Raw genomic sequence first — 13,747 nt, 5'->3', positions numbered from 1 at the left:
ATCTGTGCCTTGCCACAATTCTATCTCTGAGCTCTTCAGGCAGTTCCTTTGACCTCATGATTCTCATTTGCTCTGACATGCACTGTGAGCTGTAAGGTCTTATACAGACAGGTGTGTGGCTTTCCTAATCAAGTCCAATCAGTATAATCAAACACAGCTGGACTCAAATGAAGGTGTAGAACCATCTCAAGGATGATCAGAAGAAATGGACAGCACCTGAGTTAAATATATGAGTGTCACAGCAAAGGGTCTGAATACTTAGGAACATGTGATATTTCGGTTTTTCTTTTTTAATAAATCTGCAAAAATGACCAACAATTCTGTGTTTTTCTGTCAATATGGGGTGCTGTGTGTACATTAATGAGGAAAAAAAAAAGAACTTCAATGATTTTAGCAAATGGCTGCAATATAACAAAGAGTGAAAAATTTAAGGGGTCTGAATACTTTCCGTACCCACTGTACTATTATAGTTTTTATAAAGATGTTTAGAAAAAGCTTTAATATAGTTTTAGTTCTATTTCAGTTAATAATTTTTAGTACTTCAACTGAAACTTATAGTGGGGAAAATAATTATTTGATAGAGACAGAATATCAACCAAAAATCCAGAAAAAAAAACATTATATAAAGGTTATAAATTGATTAGCATTTGATCAAGTGAAGTAAGTATTTGATCCTCTACCAACCAGCAAGAATTCTGCCTCCTACAGATTGTATATGTGCCCCCGTCGAACACGGATTAGTCCCGTCACTTTAAGAAAGTAGGCCTACTCCTAATGTCAGCTTGCTATGTGTATAAAAGACACCTGTCTAAAGAATCTGTATCTTCCATTCAAACCTCTCCACCACCATGGGGAAGACCAAAGAGTTGTCAAAGGACATCAGGGACAACATTGTAGACTTGCACAAAGCTGGAATGGGCTACAAGACCATCAGCAAGCTTGTTGAGAAGGAGACAACTGTTGGTGCGATTATTCGGAAATGAAAGAAATACAAAATAACCATCAATCGCTCTCGGTCTGGAGCTCCATGCAAGATCTCGCCTTATGGGGTAAGGATGATGATGAGAAAGGTGAGGGATCAGCCCAGAACTACACAGGAGGAGCTTGTAAATTTAACTTAAGGCAGTTGGGACAACATTCACCAAGAACACCATTGGTAACACAATACGCCTCAACGGATTGAAATCCTGCAGTGCCCGCAAGGTTCCACTGCTCAAAAAGGCACATGTACAGGCCCGTCTTAAGTTTGCCAATGAACAGCTAAATGATTCAGAGAAGGCTTGGGAGAAAGTGCTGAGGTCAGATGAGACCAAAATTTAGCTCTTTGGCATCAACAACTCGCCGTGTTTGGAGGGAGAGAAATGCTGACTATGACCCCAAGATCACCATTCCTACAGTCAAGCATGGAGTGGAAACATTAAGCTTTGGGGCTGTTTCTCTGCTAAGGGTACAGGACGACTTCGCCACATTGAGGGGGCGATGAACGGGGCCATGTACCATAAAATCTTGGACGAGAACCTCCTTCCTTCAGCCAGAACACTGAAGATGTGTCATGGATTGGTCTTCTAGCATGACAATGACCCAAAACATTCCACCAAGGCAACAAAGGAGTAGCCTAGCCAGTCTCCAGAGCTTAATCCTATAGAAAATCTGTGGAGGGAGCTGAAACTTTGAGTTGAAATGAGTTGCCAAGCAACAACCAAGAAACCTTAAGAATTTAGAGAGGATCTGTAAGGAGGAGTGGACCAAAATCCCTCCTGAGATGTGGTGACCAACTACAAGTAATGTCTTACCTCTGTACTTGCCAACAAGGGTTTCTCCACCAAGTACTAAGTCATGTTTTGCTTGGGGATCAAATACTTATTTCACTCAATGAAATGCAAATCAATTTATAACCTTTATGTGATTTTTCTGGATTTTTTTTTTATCTTCTTTCTCTATCCATTAAAATAAACCTACCATAAAAATTGTAGACCCCTCATTTTTTTTATAAGAGGGCAAACTAACAAAATCAGCAGGGGATCAAATAATTATTTTCCCCACTGTATTCTAGTTATTTCTAATTTTTGTTCAGCTTCAAATAACAAAAATCTCTGTCAAAAAAACAAAACGTCTTGGTGAATCTCATGAAAAATAAAGAAATGTCTGGGTCATATTTCTATGGAGGCTTGGTTCCGCCAGTAAATAAAAAATGTCAATGTCAGAATTGAGAGTTATGTCAGAATTACGAGATATAAACTCACAATTGCGAGAAATAAAGTCAGAATTGTGAGTTTATAACTCGCAATTCTGACTTTATAACACCCAATTGTGACTATATATCATGTAATTTCTGTTATGAAATTGAGAGTCAGAATTGAGAGTTATGTCAGAATTACATATGAAGTCACAATTTGGGTGTTATAAAGTCAGAATTACAAGTTATATGTCTTAATTCTAACATAACTCTCAATTCTGACTTTATCTCACAATTATTAGTTTGTATCTTACGGAAGAGGATTAGGGCCAAGCAATAATAAAAAAAATAAAACCATCTCAAGATTAAAGTTGTTAAATTTTGAGAAAAAAGTCGAAATAAAAATGTTGAGAATAAACTCATTAAATTACGAGAAAAAACTCGTTAAATTTCGAGAAAAAAGTCGAGATAAAATGTTGAGAATAAAGTCATTAAATTACAAGAAAAAAGTCAAATTACAAGAACAAATTCGTTAAATTATGAGAAAAATGACGTTAAATTTCGAGAAAAAAGTTGAGAGAAAATGTTGAGAATAAACTCATTAAATTATGAGAATAAAGTCATTAAATTACGAGAAAAAAGTCATTATAAAAGTCATATTAACGACTTTTTTCTCATAATTTAATTACTTCATTCTCAACATTTTATCTCAACTTTTTTCTCGAAATTTAACGAGTTTTTTCTCGAAATTTAACAACTTTAATCTCGAGATGGTTTTATTTTTTTATTATTGCTTGGCCCTAATCCTCTTCCGTAGTATCTTGCAATTCTGACATTGACAGTTTTTATTCTGAATATAACTCACAATTGCGAGTTTATATCATGCAATTCTGACTGTAAAACGAGAAAAAAAGAATTGTGAGATAAAAAGTCGCAATTCTTTTTTTTATTTTTTATTCAGTGGCGGAAACAAGCTTCCATATATTTCACTAAAAACAGAAATAAAAAAATAAAACCAAATAATTTCATAACGCGAAATAAAACGAAACCTATTTTTTAAGAAGTTAATAGTCTACTGTAATGTAATGTAATGCAAAATATAATTCTCAGTACTGTAATGAGAAATAAATATTTAATTTAAAAGTCCATTTGTTAAGTATAATTGTAAGTATACATAATGGTATATTTTGATGCACTGACAGAAAGACAACAGAAACAGTGAGTATTTAAATATAAAATCTTTATTAAGACTTTAAGATCTCGCACATGAAATCTCATTGCACATTAATGTGGCAGACACTGTCAGACAGCGAACCTGGATATGGCTAAATAACACCGAAGAGATTTCATGATAAATTTTATAATCATTTACTGTAGCAACACTGCAGTGGTTTGTACCATTACACATTTGAAAATCTAGCATGATGCATGTAGACTTACCTATCCTCACACGGAAGACCCATATCGACACATCACCATCAACCCAAAATCTAACTCTTATTCTTAAACTCTTAATCTTACTTCTCTCCCATACAAATGAAAAAAAAAAATTAAAACATTGTTGAGTTACAGATAAAACTAAAGATTAGTTTCAAACAAACCATGTGATAAACACTAAACAAGTACCGTAAAGTTCCACCAAGGATGAAAATAAAACATTATATACTGTAAATTACGCTAAAAATTATATTAGCAATTACAGTAAGACTGATTTCCCTTCGCTGATGTAAAAAAAAAAAAAAAAAACAGCATGCAAAAAAAGACTCATCGTGCCCCTTTGACACACACATCACTAAAGGTGCATTACAGATGATGTGTCGGAAACATCACATTCCTATTTCATTTAACACCAAAAATATATTGCATTAATCTAGAAATTCTTTATGATTTCATATTTCTACAGAAATAATGTGCCTGATTTCATCACAGCATTAAATAGTTTTACACGTATCGTCACAAAGCAACCTCTATTGAAATGCAGCGAGTTACTCGGAGAAATACACAACGGCCAAAGGTCAACTACTGACTATTTCCTGTCCACCAACATTTTGTCACTGAAATCATTCCTTTAACACATCAAACATCCTTGAATAGACTGGACAGATCAGGATCAAGGCAGAAAAGCCACCATCTTGCTGTCATCAACTGATCCTATTGAGCATTTAGAAGAAGCCATCTTGGAAGTTTGACCTTTAAATACTTCAAGACATTCTTTACTTTCTGTGCATACAAATCCCACAATGCAGCGTAGGTCTCTAGTCATAGACAGACCATTGAAACATTTCACAGGCCAAAAATGTGGCAACAGCATCCCATCATCATTAAATCAGCATATAAATGTACCACACCTGCAGAATACACACCTGTGTGCTTACTTGCAGTTCCGTCCACATAAATACATTCACAAAACCAAGACAGGCCAGTCTTATGACAACAAATCCCTCAAACCTACGAAAAGCACCTCAGAATCAGCCAAAATGTCCTAAATGGTCCCGCACAGACACGTTTCTAACGGCTAAATGTAACTGAAATTGATCACAGCTCTCACCACAGGAAGCTCAGATGATGTAAAACATTTCCAGCAAAGTATTTCAGCATCTAACAGTCACAAATAAATTGTCAGAATTCAGAATAACACATTTTTTCAACCAAGGTTGATGAATAAAGTTACCTGAAAAGCAAAAAAAGCATTTCAATGCCTTTGTGGCTCGATATATAAAAACAGCTGGTTGATGAACTCCCAGTTTTTTAGAAACTGTCTTACGTTTGAGTTCAAGAACACTGCAGTATTCCCGCCCTCAAAGAGAATTCGGTTTCTCATTGGCTCAAGATTTAAATGGCGGCCGTGCGTGGCCATTAAGGAAGGGTGTGGGCGGAGCTCTTTGGTGATGAAAAGCAAATGTTTTGGTTTCTCTATACAGTGAAGGCAAAATGGAGAGCATAGTGATCACTAAGAACTCTGGGTGAACAAAAGCCCCTATTAACATCCACAACATTGAAGTTAAAGGCTAATTGTAGATTAATAAAGGCCTAAACACACGGACGTTTGCAGTGAAATGTTGGCTAAGCCATGCAAACAGTACACAAATGACACTCTGCAACTATCAGCAATCATTAAATCTAAAAGTATATATATATTTGTCAAAAATAGGCTATACTACTATACCTGTGTGATAATGTACACTATAATCATATAGGAGAGATTTGAGTGAGCAGAAATCAATTATATGTTCAAATCTCTCTGCTGATGATGGATTCATGTGCTAAAGAAATTAGTTAATGAAAATAAACTAGCAAACTTAGCACTTAAGTTAATGCTAGCAGTTAAGTTCCCTTAATGCAGCCAGAGTGAGTCATTTTCTAAATGACTCCTATGAATCAAAACATAAAAAAGCTGAAGAATCAAGTGTTCAAAAGACTCAGTTTGATTCTTGGAGCTGCCGTTTAGCGAATCAAACTGGAAATCACACACATACGATTCTACAGAGCTGGTGTATGATTGGACAGCTGGTTGTAAAGCTCTGTGTGCGGATTGGAGCAGATTGGAGGCGTGAAGTGCCTGTCCAGTTTGCACCCCATGGACATGAATGTAAGTAATGTTTATAGTGAAAGGTGTCCAATGAAGATGAGTGGCTCAGGTGAGTTAAAGGTCACAGGACCAAACATGTGTGATAAAGGTCAGTGGTCAAAGTTGAGTCTGTGTGATTTAGACAAGGTGAAAAGTCGTGGTTCAGTACACGCAGAGGTCAGGGAACTTCATTTCATAGACTGGCACAGACTGGTACTGGGCGTGGCCTGACGTCACGGTCACAGTGCCCGAGGGACTCGGGGGAGGGCTGATTAGAGATGAACAGACAGAACGACCAATCAAATATCAGTTCACACTGAAAAATATTTGATAAACACTATAACACCTAAATATTCTACCTATGAAAATAACTTTCTCAAACTTACCGAATGGTGAGTTCAAATATCTGAGCCAAGCGATCATGCAGCATGTTGGCCTGAAAACACACAGAGGAAGTTATATGTGTAAAATTATATATATACACATACATAAATGTATTATTGGCCAAAATATTGTTATTGTTCTCAAATAATTAATTATTATCAGTTATCATATCAGCCAAAATGTCCATAGTGGTGCATCCCTAGTTTGGTTTTAAATGTAAACAGGCTGAAAGACACAGTCAAGCTGTACCTTGGACTCGCAGTGGGCGGCAATCTCTTCAAACGGAGCTTTCTGGAATTTTTCCATCACCTGCCGTCTCCTCTCCCTTTCCTGTTCCTCCAGACCAGTGGTATCTGAGAGATGGAGCGATATCAGACATTAACACACATATAAATACACACACTAACAGTGAGAAGATTCTGATCCACACGTACCGATGGCCTTCTTTAGGGTCTCAAACGTGATCTCCTCTGCAAGCTGAGACTACAGGATAAACAAAAATATGGTCTTTAGTCTAATTCTTGAAAATTATGACCAACTCAAGCATGTTTAAATTGTGATAATTTATGTTTTTGTCCAGTGTACCTGATCAGGTAAGCTGTTGGAAAGGATGTCAACTTGGAGAGAAATAGTGTCGACAAAACTCTTCCTACGGGGCAGCCGGTCTTCATCTGTGGGTCAAAAGTCAGTGATATAAATGGTTGAAGCTTTGAGGACTTAAATATTTCCAATCATGCACGGATTCGGCCTGTATTTGTGCTAAACTAAACCCAGTATCCGGCTCTATGATTTATGGGTTTAATTAGCCTCTTATACATAAGGGGAGGTGAATTTCCCTCACTTTTGTCTCACTGACTGCTCATGTTTAATGAATGTTATGTTCAGGCAAAGCAGCATGAAAGTATTATTAAACAGAAGAAAATGCAAATCACTCAAACAAAGCCAGAAATCACAGCAACACAAGTTTCAAAAGAATAATTCATGAGTAAAAGTGAGAGTTTCAAGGGGAGAGTGCTGATGTCACTCCATAAACATCTAATTTTAGAAAACTATATACACTCACATTCCATCAAAAGATTCCTTGCATGTTTATTTTTTTTTATCTTCATTATAATTGCATTATATTAAGGATGAACATACATACTTGTATACACTAAATTGCCAAACGTTTTGGGACATGTGCCTTTATATGCACATGAACTTTAATGACATCCCATTCTTAATCCGTAGGGTTTAATATGGAGTTGGCCCACCCTTTGCAGCTATTACAGATTCAACTCTTCTTGGAAGGCTTTCCACAAGGTTTCTTCTAGAAGCGTATTTGTGAGGTCAGGCAGTGATGTTGGCGAGAAAGCCTGGCTCACAGTCTCCGCTCTAATTCATCCCAAAGGTGTTCTGTCGGGTTGAGGTCAGGACTCTGTGCAGGCCAGTCAAGTTCCTCCACACCAAACTCACTCATCCATGTCTTTATGGACATTGCTTTGTGCACTGGTGCGCTGTCATGTTGGAACAGGAAGGGGCCATCCCCAAACTGTTCCCACAAAGTTGGGAGCATGAAATTGTCTAAAATGTCTTGGTATGCTGAAGCATTAGGAGTTCCTTTCACTGGAACTAAGGGGCCAAGCCCAACCCCTGAAAAACAACCCCCCATCCCCCCCCCACCCACACCAAACTTTATACTTGGCACAATGCAGTCAGGCAAGTACCGTTCTCCTGGCAACCGCCAAACCCAGACTCGTCCATCGGATTGCCAGACAGAGTCCAGTGGCGGCGTGCTTTACACCACTGCATCCGGTGATGCACTTGGTGATGTAAGGCTTGGATGCAGCTGCTCGGCCATGGAAACCCATTCCATGAAGCTCTCTACGCACTGTTCTTCAGCTAATCTGAAGTCCACACAAAGTTTGGAGGTCTGAAGATATTGACATTTGATTTTTGATATAATTTAGCAATTATAATATACATATACATATATATGTATAAACTTCTACAATTATATATTATATAAATATAATGTATTAACTTAAATACACATTTAATAATTTAATTAATTTAATAATAATTATTAGCACATACTTTTAGTCTGTTTTTCACACAAATCAGCACTGCAAATGTGAAATAGAAGGAAAAATAGAAGGAATCTTTGACCAGATATTTATGGGTATGATAAACACTCTACTCAAAGGGTTTCTTGAGTGCAGCAGGTCTACTGCAACTGGAAGAAAGTGAGGTCCAAAAAGGTCAATAAAATGTCAAATGATGCTTCATCAGCACTCTCCCTGAGACCCAAGCTACTGAACTGTGAGCTCGAACTGGTGTGTGTCTCTCTTTAACCTACCAGTAACACAGTCCAGACGACAGCAGCATACAGAACACCAAATCAGTTAAAACAGGACTAATTTATCACATGACACATCACACTTATACTTTTGCTCACTGCTGAGTCATTCAACACCACATTCAGGAGCTACTGGAAATCTGTTACGGCTGCTACGGAGGACAGGAGGTCTACATCTGCAGCTGTGGTAAACTGGGGAGAAACTAACTACATATTCTTACTATTCACTTAACCTTCTATCAACACACTGACAGGTGACCTCACTAACTAAATGATAGTACCTCTGGATGCCTGTTTGCATCTGTGCAGAATCTTTCCTACCGTGTACAAGACTACAGTGCACACAGACGGAGAAAAGACAAAAGTGGAAGCAGCAGGTGAATTCACATGTAAAAAGGAAAGACCTTCAGGAGTTAGTACTAGCAGTTAAACTACTATTTCAGAGGTTTAATTGTGAGCATTGCTTTTGCAAGGGACTTATAAGACTTATTAGCAGCACCAGGTTCCTGGTTGGAATACACTACACAACTTTTCAAATCTGAACATATTTTAAAACACCAGGCATCACACACTTGCTCACTTTGTAAATGGTTATAGAGAAAAACTGGGCATTAAAACTAGGGCTGGGCGATATATCGCATGCGATTCTCACGCGCATTTCGTCAGTAAAGCCGGTTCCCTGATTACCGCTAAATCGCCATCACCTGCTTTCAAACGGAGCGCCATTTAACAGACAGAGCCGTAGTTCACTGATAAGCCACGCAATATTACGTTCATATCGCAGATGAATCGCCTTCGATAATGAACGCGATATTTGCGTGGGTTATCAGTGAACTACGGCTCTGTCTGTTAAATGGCGCTTCATTTGAAAGCAGGTGATGGCGATTTAGCGGTAATCAGGGAACCGGCTTTACTGACGAAATGCGCGTGAGAATCGCATGCGTTTGTGAACTTTAGGATCACAAACTAACAGACTTTCAGGTAACATTTCAAACACAACAAACTGAGACGTGACAAAGGGGGGAAAAAAAGTGTTCTAAAACCAGCTCAAAATATCCAACGTGATGGACATTCTCCGACTGGATGGAATCGTGCTGCGTCCGAAAATCGCACGTATAGTAGGTAGTAGGTACTAACGTTACATTCGATTTAAAACGTACATCGAAACTTAAAAAAAAAAAAACTTTCTATATGAATACTTATAGTATTAATGAAATTCTACAATGAAAATGAAAAATACTACATCCGCCATGTTATCATTGTCATGTGACCTATGGTGTCAGTTCCGTTCACAAATCCTCTCCAATGGCCTCATGGGATATCTATCGAATGTGCACTTCAGAATCTCGCCAGAAGTAGTAGGTCATACGGGTACTTTTTACCTATTGTTTTATGAATACAATGAATTCGGACATACTACTCATCTCACATACTGTTTTTTGCCTACTATAAAGTAGGCATATTCAGATGCAACAATAGAGGGTATGCATCGACGTCACTTTCCCGCCGGAATGCGGTCCCTCAGCTGGACTGAGTGGCAAAAGAACCTGCTGTGTGACTGGATTTAATAGGGGAAACTGCGAAAACGCAAGTAAAACAAACGATTACAATAAAGGTTGGGCTCGAAAGTGTTTCTTACAACTTGTCAAATAAACCTAATGCAGCCAGGAGTCGTGTTTCCTGACAATTATATGTGCCTGATTTAGACGCCGGGGAAATACATAAAGCAAATCTGCCTGTGAATATTGTATATAACTACAATATAGGTAGGTTTAAATCCGAGTAATCACTTATATCAGTGTTATATATATATATATATATATATATATATATATATATATATATATATATATATATATATATCGTCATATTGTCCAGCCCTAAAACTTGTATAGTTTTTGTCAGTGTTTATTTAAAAACACCCAATTATGCAGAATATGAGATGGTAAATATTTAATTGATGAGTTGTCAACACAATATATAACAATACAATATATACGGTATGATTTTACCTCAAAATCCAACAATTTGACACAAAATGATAACTGCAAATCCATGTTTCTCTGCCTGGAGTCCAGCTGTTTCATTGAATTGCAATGATCCATTTGCTTTTTTTTTCTGTAGCTTTCGGCAGTCTTTAAATATATACCTCAGGTTTTGTGTCAAAGCTATTTGTACAGTCAATTGCAAAGCGCTTCCGTTTTGTATGTGTTTTGTGTGTTTTTCGAGGCATTCACACTGAAAACCAATGCTGCCGTTCAGTCTTTGTGTCACTCAGCGGGCGTGACCGCAGTCATATCGGTCGACGGTGACGTCACGTGCATACCCTCTATAGTCTGATGCTAAAAATACTTAGTCTGTGCCCATCATACACAACACAGTTTTCTGTTAAATCCGAACTGCCTAAAATCTGCAGTCTGTCTCTGACTTTCAGCATCTAGCCAGAAAACGGCAAATCCGGGCAAAAATCTGGGCAAAAGTCATGTAGTGTATTCCAGCTTTAAGTAAGGTTAAGTGTTTAAAGACAGCATGAAATAGCATTCTCAACCATTTTATTTCATGTGACATTTCTGTTTGAAATGAAATATTCAATGTGAAAAAACAAGACGAGTTAAGTTTACCCACTGCGATTTGATTAGATGGGGAAATGTTATATTAGTAGTTACTAATACATTTATCTTTTATCAAATCCTTTAGTTTGAAACATTAGTTAATATAGGGTTAATTAGCATTTAATTTTGCTTCTTAAAAGGTTAGTCCACCCAAAAATGAAATTTCTGTCATTAATTACTCACTAACCTTTTAATAATTAATAACTGATGAACTTTTCACAGTAATTGAACTGAACTGAATAAACACTGAACTGACTTCAACTGAATAAATACACTATTGTCTTCTTTAGAGCTGCTTTACAGCAGAATTGATCATTATTTTGCTGTTTATTACTGTAAAGCTGCTCTGAAACAGTCTTTATTGTAATAAAGCACTATATAAATAAAGATGACTTGACTTAAGATTTAATATTGGATATGAAATTAAATCAGATAACATCTCCGTTTTGTACAGTACAGAGCAGTGTGTGTTTACCTGTAACCTGGGGTATGTACGGTATCGCCAGTCTCTCTACGTTATATCCAGGTACAGTCAGAGCTTCTGCCAGATCAGCCGTCTGAAAATACAGACCAATGTCGTCCCGGTCCAAAGAGTCTGGGAACCTGATCCACACACACAAACATACAGATACACAAAAGAAAAGATGCCTGGAATCAGTTATGCCAGTATTATTATTTATTATAACAACTAAAATCAATCATTTTAAAGGCTAAAAGTGAATTTAGAGATCACAACATTATAACATACAGCATGAAAAATGGATATTTATTTTGAGATCAGCTAAAGATTACATTTAACAGTGTTATTAAATTATTAGTATTTTTAAAGATTACCTTAGAGTGTAAGATGATGGCAAAGATAATTCATATGTAAAAATAGAGGAATTGAGCTTCATAATTAATTATCCAATATCTGATACCTGATACTGATAACTGATAACTGATACTGATACATTTTTAAAAAATCTCTCATATTGGCTGATTACTATGGAAGCTTGTTTCCGCCATGGAATAGAAAATAAAAAAGGTAATTGCGACTTTTTATCTCACAATTCTGACTTTTTTCTCGCAACTGCAACATAAACTCACAATTCTGAATTTTTTCTCAGAATTGCATGATATATAAAGTTAGAATTGTGAGATATAAACACAGTCTATACTGTGTTTTTTTCTGAGAATTGTGGGTTATAAAGTCAGAATTGTTTAATCATCTTTTTCTCCTCAGAATTGGACTTTATAACTTGCAATTTCCGAGTTTATATCTCACAATTCTGAGAAAAAAGTCAGAATTGTGAGATTAAAAAGTAGCAATTATCTTTTAAATTTTTTATTCCATGGCAGAAACAAGCTTCCATAGATTACTGATGTAGTTCTTATTAAAAACACATTCACACAGAAATACTCACACACACTTCTCTCTAAAAACATGTTCAGGCAGAAGGTACGGAGCATCCAGATTTCTCATCTCAATCACCTGACAGGAAGAAAAGAAGTTACAGGACTGTGTATGTAGAGTGTGTGTGTGCAGTGTGTGCGTGCATTTACCTTGCTGACATGTTGGCAGAAAGGGGGATTTGCAATCATCTGACTGAGGAAGTTTAGGTATGCAGCGACCAATGCCATGATGCCACAGCGAATAAACATGGGCATATTCTCCTCATTGGCCAGGGCCATGTCCTTAAGCCAATCAAACATAGAGATTAGCATAACAAATAGGAAATCTCGGAGTAATTGCTTCTGCAAAGTCGCTTCAGATTCATGCATCTGCTAAATGAATAAGTGCCGGTGAGAATACCTGTAAGGCGATGGACAGGCGTATGAGGTCGATCGCCACCTCTTCATTAGCCAGTTCAATAGTGATTAGAGCCAGAGCTGTGAAGAGCAGCTCAAAGTTCTTCTGCACGTTATCTTCCTCCTTACAGCCCAGATAGATGTGTCTGTATAACTGCTGCCCATGCTGGAGGGAGAAAGAGCAACAGTTTAAAGGCCAAGGTTCGACGTGTGTGTGGCTGTGATGTCTGTGTGCATTTGTATCATACCTTTTTCATGAAAACCACATCCTGTTTGGAGATTTTTTCTCTTTTGAACTTCAGAGCAGCCACATTAGGAATAATCCTGCGTGCGCACACACATACGCATATATATCAAATTGAATAAATGCCTTTACAACATTAAAGGTGCTGTAAGCGATTTATGAGAAACGCTGTTGAAAGTGAATCGGACCGAGCACCACAACACACGTGTAGCCAATCAGCAGTAGGGGGCGTGTCTACTCATGATGGGGGAGGAGAGAGAGTGAGCAAGAGGGAGATTTGAAGAAAGACTGTAGAAAGAGAGATGTCTGAGAGACATTACAAAAGAGAAAAGAAGGGTGATAATCAGGAAAGAACCAAGATATGCTGTTGTTGTAATGTTTGCTATAGTAACAGGACAGTTTTGAGTGTCTTTGTTTGTCTGGAAACTAACAACCAACTTTTGCTTGTATATACTCTTGTGTACTGTATGTTTATATTTTGTTCTTTCTTGTTGTTCGTTCTTCATCTTCGCTTTATTTTTCGCCAAGCATTATTTTGCTTTGCTTCAGCTATGATAAAGAGATATCCACTCTCACATTGCATGTTCTTGCATTTTTGGGGGCGGAGCAATGAAGAGAATTGTGTGTTTGTTTG

At 37.3% G+C, this 13,747-nt stretch overlaps 1 protein-coding gene across 1 annotated transcript in view; it reads right to left on the bottom strand.

The window, feature by feature from the left end:
- Positions 1 to 3,399: 3,399 nt before the first annotated feature.
- efr3a (EFR3 homolog A (S. cerevisiae)) overlaps positions 3,400 to 13,747 on the bottom strand; it is a 56,126-nt gene continuing 45,778 nt past the window's right edge. The window contains exons 15-24 of the mRNA XM_048162437.1: positions 13,118 to 13,193; positions 12,874 to 13,035; positions 12,624 to 12,755; positions 12,485 to 12,552; positions 11,554 to 11,681; positions 6,714 to 6,799; positions 6,563 to 6,611; positions 6,378 to 6,481; positions 6,131 to 6,180; positions 3,400 to 6,012 (exon numbers count right to left, since the gene is read on the bottom strand). Coding sequence (XP_048018394.1) covers positions 5,907 to 6,012; positions 6,131 to 6,180; positions 6,378 to 6,481; positions 6,563 to 6,611; positions 6,714 to 6,799; positions 11,554 to 11,681; positions 12,485 to 12,552; positions 12,624 to 12,755; positions 12,874 to 13,035; positions 13,118 to 13,193 — 961 coding nt within the window. The 3' untranslated portion in view covers positions 3,400 to 5,906. The remainder of the gene's footprint in view (positions 6,013 to 6,130; positions 6,181 to 6,377; positions 6,482 to 6,562; positions 6,612 to 6,713; positions 6,800 to 11,553; positions 11,682 to 12,484; positions 12,553 to 12,623; positions 12,756 to 12,873; positions 13,036 to 13,117; positions 13,194 to 13,747) is intronic.

This window comes from Megalobrama amblycephala, linkage group LG17 (genome assembly GCF_018812025.1).
Source record: "Megalobrama amblycephala isolate DHTTF-2021 linkage group LG17, ASM1881202v1, whole genome shotgun sequence".
Classification (NCBI taxonomy): Eukaryota; Metazoa; Chordata; class Actinopteri; order Cypriniformes; family Xenocyprididae; genus Megalobrama; species Megalobrama amblycephala.
This window is presented reverse-complemented; position numbering and strand designations above follow the sequence as displayed.